Genomic DNA, 12,207 nt, shown 5'->3' on the forward strand with positions numbered 1-12,207 from the left:
TGGTGTGCTAATGACGAGCAAATGTGCACCCACACCAGAAGTCGCAGCGCGGGCACAAGACCAACGGAGGAATAAAGTGGCACCCAGAAAAGAATGATCCAGTGGCCCCAGACTCGCCCACAAGCTAGTAGTGCAGAACAGAAAATGCTGGCTCTGGACCCACTCCCCCTTTTCTCAGTTAAGCCCGGCAATGCCCCAGCCCCAGAAGAAATGAAAGTATTAAGGAACACAAGGAGGTCCAGGCCCCAAAGAATCCCCTCCCGCAGCAGAGTATTCAAACCCTCGTCCACGGGGGCTGACAGAGTAAGTGATCAATACGTACCTCAGTCTGGCAGGGAGGAACATGCTTACCCCATTAACCAGACAGGGTGTTCCAATGTTCCAGCAATGTCCCTCCTGGCACTCGCCTGCCTTTAGCAAGGAAGCACGTTCTAGTGGCACAGAGGGGAACACTAACGTGCTTGAATGTGCCTCCTTTTTTTCAGAGGTTGGGATGGACAACAGAATGGTTAACTACGTTCTGTTAGTGCGCCTCGATGGGGTTAAAGGGAGAGCACTGCCTTGCTGTTATTCCCCAAATCCAAACATTGCTTGAAGACTGGCGACAAACAGGTCTGTCTTCTACGGACAGTAAGCTAAAGCTGATTAGCTTGGAGCCTGCAGGGGTGGTATAGCAAAGTGGGAGGAGCTAACACTTTTTTCTGCTTAGTGTCTGCCTCCTAGTGGCAGTAGTAATATCTACGGTCTTCAAGCTGTACTCCCCAATACGGATGAGACAGATCATTTTAACTCGTTTTTCCTTTAAGGTTTTGTTTAACAGTGATATGATCTTTGTTCTAAGTGTCTTTTTTTAATGCAATAGGACATGTTCAGAAACACTAAGGGGCTGAGAAAATGATCATTACTTATAATTTATGTGCACAAGCCAAATGTCTGGCACTTTCACCACCTGTCTCCTCCAGACTCCAGTCCAACTTCTATGCTCCGCATTGTCAAGTTGTCAGCAGACGCCCAGAGATGATGTAATGGACAGCAGCTAAAAAACACAGTTTCTGATCTGCAGACTTTGCTTATTGCGATTTCAATAGTTGTGTCTGCTGCCTCTCCTAGTTTAGAATTAGTACTGCTATGGAGCTCTGGACTGACTCAATCTTCTGATTAACCTTTGGCTTGCTAAGTCTTCCGTGAAAACAAGCAGAGTTTAGTAGTTTCAGACTACTCTTGGTACCTCTGCTGACCTCATCTTGCCAATCTCTGCTAGGTAATTACACTTTTGTCTGCACTCTATGAGTACCGCCAATCCTGGCTAATCTAGTCACCAGGAATCGTGGGATTGCCTGCAGTTAAATCCACACCTTCATGAGGGGTTCAAAGGTGAAGCCCACATAATCCCTTAGATCCTGTGACTAGATCAGCCTGTGTAAATTGGATTCCAGGAACAAAAGGATCGATTGCTGCTGGAGGTAACATAACAGTTTATACACTGGCTATGGAACCCAAGAAATAAGCGGTCTTTGTACCACTGCTCATGGAGCTCTGTGAGCTTGCTGATCCAAGTATCTCAAGTGGGTTCTTGACAGTGCAGCATATGTCAAGCCATCTGAGACCTCACTGGTTGTTTGAACTCTAAGTCTTCTACAACTCTAGCGGTTTCTCCAACTACTTGGCAGACTTCTCCTGTTGATTCACATCAGGTCACCTTCTCTCTTGATTTGATGCAGCCCATAACATCATCTTCGGATGTTGGCTGACTCAGCAGAGCATAGGAGTAAGACTGGAGGAGATAGAGGTTGTAGAAAAGCCAGCCCTGATCCTGGAAGGATATGCAACAGTCTGTAAATAACTTTTCTGATTTCAAGGAAAATAGTGATAAGATACAAAGATTATTAGCAATGGAAGTCTAGTAATATTCTGGCTTTTATATTATCACTCACCTGATTGTCAGCATGATTCACTGTGAAGTATCCAACACATACAATAATCTCATGAAGAAGATCTTCACAGGTGTATTGAGTGCAAAACCAAATCAGGGTACTGATCACATGTCGAAATGCAAGAGACAGACCCTCTGCACCCACTACAGACTAACAGAAAACAAAAGGAAGACATTTAGAGAAGGTCACAGGGGGTAATACAAAAGGTTTTACATTTGTGCATCAGTTTTCAGTCTGCAAATGGGTCTGAAAGTGTCATTACAGAAAGACATCTGATGCATAAAATTCGTGCAACATGTTCTAGACCAAAAAATAGGTGGCCAGCTATCGAGGTTTTTTTTCTTATGACACTTCATTTATGTTGTGCTCAATAAAAGTACTTAATGTATTTCTGCTCTGACAAATAAGGGTGGAGGAAATGTTTTAAGCAATTGTCATATAATATTTGCAACATTAATTTAATAGCTTTGCAAGTTACTACTGGCCTTTACTACACCTCTCCTATACCTGTGTTTTTAAGATGGTTGGGTGTAAAGCAATAAAAAAGTACTTCTACCAAATTCACATATTAGGGCAGATTTATTATTGAAAAATTGACAGTTTTCTAGCACACATTGTACCATAAAATTGTCTTTAGTGGTATGTGCCACATTTGTCATGTGTTTTTAGACTTTTTTTTATAACCCATGCGAAAAAGGGGCATGGCCTAAATGGAACACAAACTAAGCCAACTAATAAGAGGTATAGAGTTAGACTAGACCGTCTAGAGATACGTCAGGTTTATCATTCAGAAGAGTCACTATGAAAAAAAATTTGTGCATTTAAAGACTGTCCGGCCTAATTATTAAACAGTATTAGTATATCTGCCTCATTCTGTGAGTATTGTACAGTTTTGATCTATACCTCTTTTGCAACCATAGAAGTGATGGCAAAAACAACACTTTTAGTAAATGTGCTCCATAGTATATAACACCACAGCCAGAGGTTGGCAACAATCTTCAATATGTAAAGATCTGAATCTCATGTTTATATCTGTTAAACCCTATGATAAGAGCTAGTTCCGGCAGTGGAGAAGCTATCCATAGTGTTCCAATAAAGGCCTGGAATTACTCAGTTGATACAATCTTTTAACATCTATTGCATATAGATATATACCATATAAAAATATAGAATGACATATAAAGTATGTACACCTTCTACCACTGACGTATATCATGGTTTCAAGATTTATCTACTGTGCCTTTCCATTGCTTACCTATACATAAGAGTGTACAGGTAAACAATGGAAAGGCACAGTAGATAAATCTTGAAACCATGATATACGTCCTCAATTTCCAGTTGAAGAGGAAGCTGTAAATGTGTTTACCTGAAATGACTGGAGATGGAGAGTAGCAAAACTGTTAAGAAACCGCAGGCTTTGAATTGCCACCTGAATGGTGTTCTGCTCATATGTCTCTTTAGAGCTGGAAACAGTGGGTTCAGTGGAGAAGTTGTGGAACAGTGCGCAATACAGCATATGCAGAACTCCGACAAGATCTGAGCTTCGAAGGGCTGTAGACAGCCCTGTGGGATCCTGATTGCTTTCAAATATGTCCCCAGAACTGAATTAAAGCAGAAACAAACCACATGGCTAATGACCATTTAGTTTCAAAATACTTTATTCAAGAGTCATTCATTTCAAGTACAGCTTTTTTGAGTGGTCAAGAATGAATTTCCCCTCGCAGGGGGTGCAACAAATCAAACAATCTTAATCCTGATCCTAAATTGAGTGTACTATGCTCTTGTGAGTTTCATTTCTAACTATATTACTCCTTAAACTCTCTATCTCCGGTTTTCACTGGCAATACTGTTTCGAAAAATATTTGTAAATTCTGAGTATAATGACTCAAACATTAAACTTTTAACAAAGATCAACTGTGGTCGTCTCTCGTTCCCTGATTGGGTGTTTTCATGTTTCTTTCAGCTGTTTGTCTTAGGGGGTCTCATTCTTATGTCGACTGGAGGATGTGTCTCATTCCTGGTATATCTACCATGTTTATCCAGGGGTCCCATATTTCACCGAATTTTTCTAGCGCATCCGTTCCTACTGCGTGTAGCCTCTCGTATAGTGCGATATGAGAGACTCTATCCAGCACGTCCTGGAAGGAGAGGTTTCTCTGCTTCCATTTGGAGGCAATGTGTATTCTGGCTACCATGCAGATCACCTGGATCAGCTTGTGGGCTCGATATCTGGTCCCTGGTTGGCGATCGCCTAGTAGGAGCATAGCTGGGGCTCTCTGTAGGTTACCTATGAACAGCCTCTGTAGGAGCCTATGGACTTGTGTCCAGAGTCTTGCTACCACCGGGCACGTCCACCAAATATGAGCTTGTGTGCCTATTTCAGCACATCCTCTGAAACAGAGGGGCGACGTGGACTGATATATTTGGTGCAGCCTATGTGGCACCAGGTGGGTTCGATGTAGAATCTTTATAGATGTTTCTGTCAGGGTCACCTGGTGGCTCCCCTTCGCCACTGTCTCACAGCATTGTCTCCAATTCTCTAGTGACAGACTTATTTTTAAGTCTTTTTCCATATAAGGAAGTTTTCCCTCTCCCCCCGGTCTATTCAGCATGTTGTAAATCAGGGATAAGGACCCCTTTTTCATAGGGTCTCTCAGGCATACTCTTTCGAATGCGGTTAGCTCTGGTAGGGTACCTGGAAGCCTGAGTGAGCCTAGGAAATGGTAGACCTGATTGATTCTAAAGCTCTCGGATGTGGGAGGATTAAATTTGGTTTTAAATTGGTTTACGGTGAGTATCTTGGAGTTTTCTATCATATTGTGTAGGCTAGTAAGCTCATTAAGTTTCCACCACTGGAAATGTAGCAGGTCCCTGCTTGGGGGGAACTTTTCGTTTGGTATCAAAGGCAGTAATCTGTATGGATTGTTTGTTAGTTTATGTTTGTACCTAGATTCCCTCCAAATGCGTATTGAGTGGTATGATAGTGGGCTCTTGTCTATAAGGTTTGACTTTAATGGGCCTGCCGACCAAGTCAGCTCCGCGGGGGTGTGTGGGGCTAGCTTATGTGTCTCCATGGTGACCCAGAGTGGGGCTTTCGAACCCCCCATGGTTTCAATCCATTGCGCAAGTCTCGCTGCTAAATAATATTTTTTTCAGGTTAGGGACCGAGAGGCCTCCTAATTTCTTATGATAATACATGGTCCTGTTTTTGATCCTGGCCCTTTTTCCGGCCCAAATGAACCTGAAGATGGCTTTTTGGAATCCATCCAGGACTTCGCTCGGGATAGGAATGGGCAGTGACCGAAACAAGTATAATATCCGGGGCAGGGTATTCATTTTTACCGCGTTTATCCTTCCCATCCACGAGAGCATGGGGTCATCCCACTTTGCTAGCTCAGAGGTCAGTTTCTTAATTAGTGATGGGTAGTTCCATTTATATAAAGAGGACAGAGAGGGGGTTAGATTAATTCCCAGGTATTGTATGTAGCGTGCCTGTTGTTTAAAGCCAAAATTAATGTCTAGTAGTTTTATTAGGGGAGCTGGGGTATTTATATGTATTATATCGCTTTTGTCTGTGTTTACTTTCAGTCCCGTTAAGGTAGCCCACTTTTCTAGGAGATTCATCAAGTTTGGTAAGGTTGTTAGGGGTTGGGTGATAGTTAATAGCATATCATCTGCAAATAGGTTTATTTTATATTCCCCCCCCTCCCCCCCCATGGTGACTCCTTTTATATTTGGGTTCTCTCTTATGGCTATCGCTAACAGTTCCATAGCTAGGGCGAAGAGCGCTGGGGAAAGGGGGTATCCCTGCCGGGTGCCTCGCTTAATTGGGATTGGTCTTTCTTTGGTTGTTGGTAATTTCAGTAGGGTTGAGGGTTGGGAGTATAAGGATTTTATTGCCCTTAGGAATTCTCCTTTAAAACCCATGTGTCCCAGCAAGGCGAACAGATAGTCCCACGATATAGAATCAAACGCTTTTTCAATATCCAAAGCGAGCAGGGTCAGGGGACTATTTTTTCTCTGAGCCTGGTCGATAATGTTTAGTACTTTCCTAATATTGTCAGGCGCCTGCCTTTGCGGAATAAAGCCTACTTGGTCTTTATGTACTAGTTTTGCAAGAAAGAGATTCAGTCGCCTCGCTAGGACACTTGTAAAGATTTTGTAGTCTAAGTTAAGAAGTGATATTGGCCTGTAATTTTTCGGGGAAAGTGGATCTTTGTTCGCTTTCGGTATCACCGTTAGGTTTGAGTTAAGGAATTCCGCTGGTGGGGTTTGTCCGTCCATCAAGGTTTGAAACATCTCCCCAAGGGGTCCAGCTAGGTGGTCCTTGTATTTTTTATAATATATAGCTGTGAGGCCATCAGGGCCCGGGGGCTAATGACCATTTAACTAGGTAGGGCATTTTAGGATATTGTCTTCTCTTCAGTAAATAGATACAATATTTTTACAGATATCTAAGAAAATGATAGTATAATAATTTTCAGTGGCTACCAATACTCAGATAGGATAATAAAGTACACTACCAAACAAAGTCATGTTCGGAGAGATAAACAGTTTCAATATATACAATAAACAGTATAAATGGTCTAGATGTAGACACTTGGCTAAATGAAAACTTCAAGCCAAATCATAACATAACCTACATACGATAAATATGAAATCTGAATATTAGGCCTTGTTCAGATGACATAACTTCACCGTGGATCATGAATGCCGCACCCAAATCTGCACCATGTGAGCATTCTATGAAAATCTGCAGCAGGTTTCATGTGGCATGGATCAGAAGAATTGAAATGTTCAACTTTTGGTGTGGAAACCTCGTTGAACATTCGCACACAAATTTGTTCTGTTGACTAGGGCTAAATATGTGTTCACATCTGCATTAAAATTTACGGCTCATCGCCGCAGTTCTGCTGCGTATTAAATTGTCAGATTTATGTAGGAAATATCCAATGTGCATCTGATAGTTTAGAAGCCAGTGTACACAAAGCCTAGACATTAGAGATGAGCGAGCATGCTTGTTTAAGGCTGATGCTCGAGCGAGCATCGGTCTTTTGGAGCAACTGATTACTCTCTCACTCTCCCCCCCACCGCATGGTGCTGGGACAAGTAATCAGTTACTTGAAAAGACCGATGCTCGCTCGAACATCAGCCTTAAACGAGCGTGCTCGCTCATCTCTACTAGACATATATAGAACATGACTGCAAAGAAATTAAAGGTAGCAAGAAGCATGCACTAAAGAGAATGAGAGTGAATGCACTGTCCAGGTCATTACTGGCTATAGATGGATGAAGATTACCCACACATATATCACTAAGTGGCAAATGCATGCAAATGTGAATGGACCTAAATAATTAATATTTAGAAATATATGATTTGTAACATGGAATGATGTTCCACGGATTGTATAGGACAAATGTTTAATTAGTGGAACATTTAATGTTGAAATATAAGTTTTGGGAATGCTAAATTATAGCTATATTATTCATTCTACATAAAATGTACTCAGCAAGCATTACCACATGCACTGATGGTCTACAAAAATGTTTTAACCACACATCTAAAACACTTAAGATCAATGGTTGGAGTTGGTTCCTTAGAGCTATGTTTACATTTAGGATTTGATAGTATATTTAGGAGGCTCCCCACGTCTTCTGTTGGTTTGCAACAACAATTTCAATCATGTGCTCTCTCGAAATTTAGTATGGAAAATAAAAAGCTTCTATTCAGCAATCCACAAAACAAGACATTACAAGAAAGGTGAGCTGATCTAATCTGATGATGTGAGGTGTATTAGTCCAATATGGACTTTGTTGTTTACACATCCTAGTTGGAACCCAATCAAAACAATTCATATAATAATACAGTTGGCTCTATTCACATTACGTTGGGGGTATATTTTGGAGGTATATGTTACAAGTACTCCCCGCCATATACCACTGTAAAGCCATACAGTGACATACGCCAACCACTGATCACAATGTATAAGAAACAGTATACCAAATGTGCTTACCTTGAAGTCACAGAAATGCAAAGTCTGCAAAGTTCATGTAGAAGGGTAGTTGCTGCTTGGAGGAATGCTGCTACTTTTGGGCTCTCATCAAGAGGACCTTGTACAGAGATGAAACAGCCAGACAGCTTGTCAATTAGCCCAATATTAATTGTGTAACTGAAAAAAAGAAGAGAATTTGTGGAATTAGTTCTTGAAGATGCATGCATATTTTGACACAAACACAACATATAGAAACAGTATACAATATATATACCCAATATCTCCATTCCCTTGCAATATTTTTCCGGCACCACCTCTGATCATGAATAGAAGGAAAAAAAACTCCCAGATCCTTATTTCTTATACTCTTGGATTATCAATGACGAAAACAGATTTTTAAAAGCTACAGTCATTGCTGATTTTACATATGGTGGTGATCTTGGGTGTAAACATGTGCACTAAGGGCTTTTTCACACATTGTATACTCCTGCGTGCCGACAAATCCCCATACAGGCGTGTATGTGCACATAATACGTGCCAAGATAGTTCATGTTGCGTTCTTTTTCCTGCATGTGCATTTCACACGCTGTGTGAAAGAGGCACCATTGAAAGTAATGTAAAGTTAGTTACTGCGTAACACGTGCTAAAAATGCTAGTGTGAGAGAGCCCTAAGTTTCAAGCTGCAATCTTTATTACATCATATATTTACAGACACCCTAATATACAATTTGCAACTTGCTATTACCATGTTTACCCGAAAATAAGACGCTGTCTTATGTTAATTTTTGCCCCAAAAGAGGCACATGGTCTTATTTTTGCGGGGTGTCTTATACTCACCCCGGCGCTCAATGAACCAATCACAGGCATTCAATGCGATGCTGTGATTCGTTCACCGAGTGCCGGCTCTGATTGTTTCTTTAGCTCCGCGGCTCAGCCAATCAGAGCAATCGTTTGCTGGAGGCAGGGTTTACAAACCCCTTTACCAGCAAGCGATGCTCTGTCGGTGCTGCTGACTGCATGGAAGCCTGCCGGAGCGCTGGAGACCAGCGGAAGGGAAAGGACGTCATGTGCTAGGTGAGTATTGCTTTTTTAAGTAGTGTAGCTAGGGCTCATTTTTGGGGTAGGGCTTGTGTTTCACCCCCGCTAAATAAAAATAAAAAATCAGGGTATGGCTTATTATCGCTGTAGAGCAGAAAAATCATGATTTCAGTAAAGCTGCCTGTCCACGGCCGCGATGGAATATCGCGAGCGAAATTCTGCCACAGGCGAGGAATAGGGAGCACTGAAAGGTCGCCACGATGAGCCTATATTAAGGATAGGCTCATCGCGGAGAATTGCGGCATGCCGTGATTTTAATCACGCGAGCGGAAAATTGCTAAGATTTTCTGCTTGTGTGCAGTATGCTGCGCCTTCCATAGTTATCCTATGAAAAGCGTGTCATGCGAGCTCCACGTGCGATTTATCACCGCAGATTTCGCACTGACACCTCGTCCGTGGACAGCCAGCCTAAAGCAGAAAGACGGCATTAGTCCTGAGCTGAGAGCAATCAGAAGCTGTGTGCTGTTGGCATCTATGTCAGAAGCATGACATCACTTTTGGAAATGGGAACACCTCTTTAAAATGTATTTGTCTCTGTAGGGTATTAATTAAGGGAGATCATAGATCTAAATCATTTATACTGTTTGAAAAACTACACTACACTTCATGCATAGAACTAACAACAGTCATAGAAACATTATCAAAATTGCTAATAAGACAAACGTACCTGATGATATCTTGGATACGACCACTGAAAGCATCAGCTGCGGACAATTTAGTTTTAGCATCCGCTTTTATTTTTATGATGTCGGTCTGTCCACTTTCTAATGGATAAAGGGTTGTTAGGCAGGCAAATATCTTAGAAAGGAGTTGGAGGAGTCCCGTGGTCAAACCATCGAAGACCTGCTTGTTGAGGCTTCTTACAAAAGTGGACTTTTCATCATCTGGGACAACCAGCTATAGGTTAAAACAGACACACATTTTATGTTAAAGTCTTAATATTAATAACTTGACATAAAAAACACCCTAATTATGGCATAACTAACAAATTTAGTGGTTTTTATACGAGAATCATCACCAAACAAACACAACATGTATGTCAGCAGCCTCTGTTACAAATGAAACTTGGACATCTCCAACGGAGGTGTATCAGATCAACTGAAGCTTGAGAGCACTGGGTACACCTATCTGACTTTTCCGTGAAAATCTTACCTAAAGATCAAAACATGCCAAAATATATTACAAGAGATATTACTCATATTACAAAATATTCTATCCCAATTAAGCTGAGACTTCTCCTAGATCCCTATTCTACTTCTCACAACTAAATACATAACCCACAGTTGATTTATTTGTTCAAAAAGAATAAAGTTTTCCAATAACATTCTTTTTAGGTAGCGTATCCATAAAACATGCCAATATACTAAAATCTTGTAAAATAAATGGAAAAATACAAAGTGAGTCTCAGCTGAAAATATCTGAATGTAGAGCATTTAGGTAAACCAAATTTAAGTCTCCAAAATCTTAAATGATTTAAAACCTGTGGAATCAATCAGCTGATTAAGTCTACAAATTCTGTGCCTAATTCAAAACACCACTCCAAACTCTTTAAGTATTGGAAATATGAAATGCCTTGTTTTTAATTGTACATCAAAATTTTTGTAGCATAGTAAGAAGGCACATTTCTTATCATATTCTAATAAAACAGGTCCCTTCCAAAGATTTAAACTCCTGCTGTTCTTATTTGTACTGAAAACCTATTTACCATGTTGAGGTCCCATTGAACATAATATTTAATTTCTGTGGCCAAGTAATAATAAAACACTGGGAACTGAAAGACTCCCCCCTTTTTACTTTAGATACTGAAGAAAGACACCAATTTGTGTCCATTTTCCCTTCCATATCAATTTAGAACTAAAAGCAGAGAGTTTTAAAAATGTATACGTTTGGACTATCTGTGAGAATAAAGAACTCCTGAGAGTAACCCTTGAGATCATTGATACGTCTAAACCTTGGCTCTCAATCTATGAATAAGTGTTTTTTTATTTAAGTCAATATAATATGGAATCCTTGCTGAAACCCTCAAATATTTAAGATTTATATGGTGGTTTAACATGCAAGGGAAAAACCAGGGCAACGCTCCAGGTTTGAGAGGAAACAACACATTTCTGCAAATTAACCAATGATTAGAATTTTGGAAAAATCTGGCTATTACAGAAATAGCTGTGCTGGTATTATCAACATATAATAAAAGACTATCAGCATAAGGGGATATCTTACCCTGATCCTGACTATATGGGAAACTATCAATCCTATTTGTCGTTCTAGTAATCACAGCTAGAGGTTCAATGGCCAAATTGAATAACAAACAAGACAAGGGTAATTAAAAGGGTTGTCTGAGCCAAATTTTTTTAGTAAAACCCCATTCCCCATGCTATAACATAACTAACCAGCATATACTCAACCTCTGCCCGCTGTGTCCCGCAGTGCTGCTCGGTCCTCTGCTCCTGTTTGCTTACAGGTAGCAGTGGCCCTTAAATACCCAGTTCATTATACAAACAAAATATATTCTTATTGTATAACTTTGACACATTTTATTTGGTGGAAATTCCTCCTCCCCCTTTCTCTACGCCTCTCCTCATGTGTATATTCATAGTTGTCCCCTGCTTACGCTTTCTGATGTCTAATTTTCAATATTAACACTATAGATGTATCAGAATTTCATGAATTTTCCTCCATTAGTGGAGATAATTATCTCAGGACTGTTTTTTTTTTATTATTGCTAAAGGCCCTTTTACAAACAAAGATGATCACTCAAAAGATGGCTTTTGAGCAATCATTTTGCATAAACTACTAATTAGTAGAAATGAGCGAGCGCACTCGGTAAGGACAGATACTCGAGCGAGTATCGTCCTTACCGAGTACCTGCCTGCTCACCCGCAAAGATTCAGGTGCCGGCGGGGAGCGCTCCCTCCTGCTCACTCCCGCAACACAGCACTCACCCTCGCCGGCACCCGAATCTTTGCGGGCGAGCAGGCAGGTACTCGGTAAGGACGATACTCGCTCGAGTATCTGTCCTTACCGAGTATGCTCGCTCATCTCTACTTATTAGTACTAATGTCAATTTGTAGCTTATTAATGTGTGGGAGCTGCCAGGAGCTATATTCAGAGAACAGTGGGTGGTCTGTTCTCTAAATACATTCCCTTTCTTCTGCCGCAGGGCTGACAGCTGAGACAATGTC

At 40.9% G+C, this 12,207-nt stretch overlaps 1 protein-coding gene across 2 annotated transcripts in view; it reads right to left on the minus strand.

Moving 5' to 3' along the window:
• Nucleotides 1-12,207, minus strand: part of SCAPER (S-phase cyclin A associated protein in the ER) — a 218,932-nt gene that overhangs the window by 26,214 nt on the left and 180,511 nt on the right. For both annotated transcript variants that reach the window (XM_066592259.1, XM_066592258.1), the window contains exons 25-28: nt 9,693-9,922; nt 7,949-8,104; nt 3,301-3,535; nt 1,935-2,084 (exon numbers count right to left, since the gene is read on the minus strand). In XM_066592259.1, the coding sequence (XP_066448356.1) occupies nt 1,935-2,084; nt 3,301-3,535; nt 7,949-8,104; nt 9,693-9,922 (771 nt within the window). The remainder of the gene's footprint in view (nt 1-1,934; nt 2,085-3,300; nt 3,536-7,948; nt 8,105-9,692; nt 9,923-12,207) is intronic.

Source organism: Eleutherodactylus coqui, chromosome 2, assembly GCF_035609145.1.
Source record: "Eleutherodactylus coqui strain aEleCoq1 chromosome 2, aEleCoq1.hap1, whole genome shotgun sequence".
Lineage (NCBI taxonomy): Eukaryota > Metazoa > Chordata > Amphibia > Anura > Eleutherodactylidae > Eleutherodactylus > Eleutherodactylus coqui.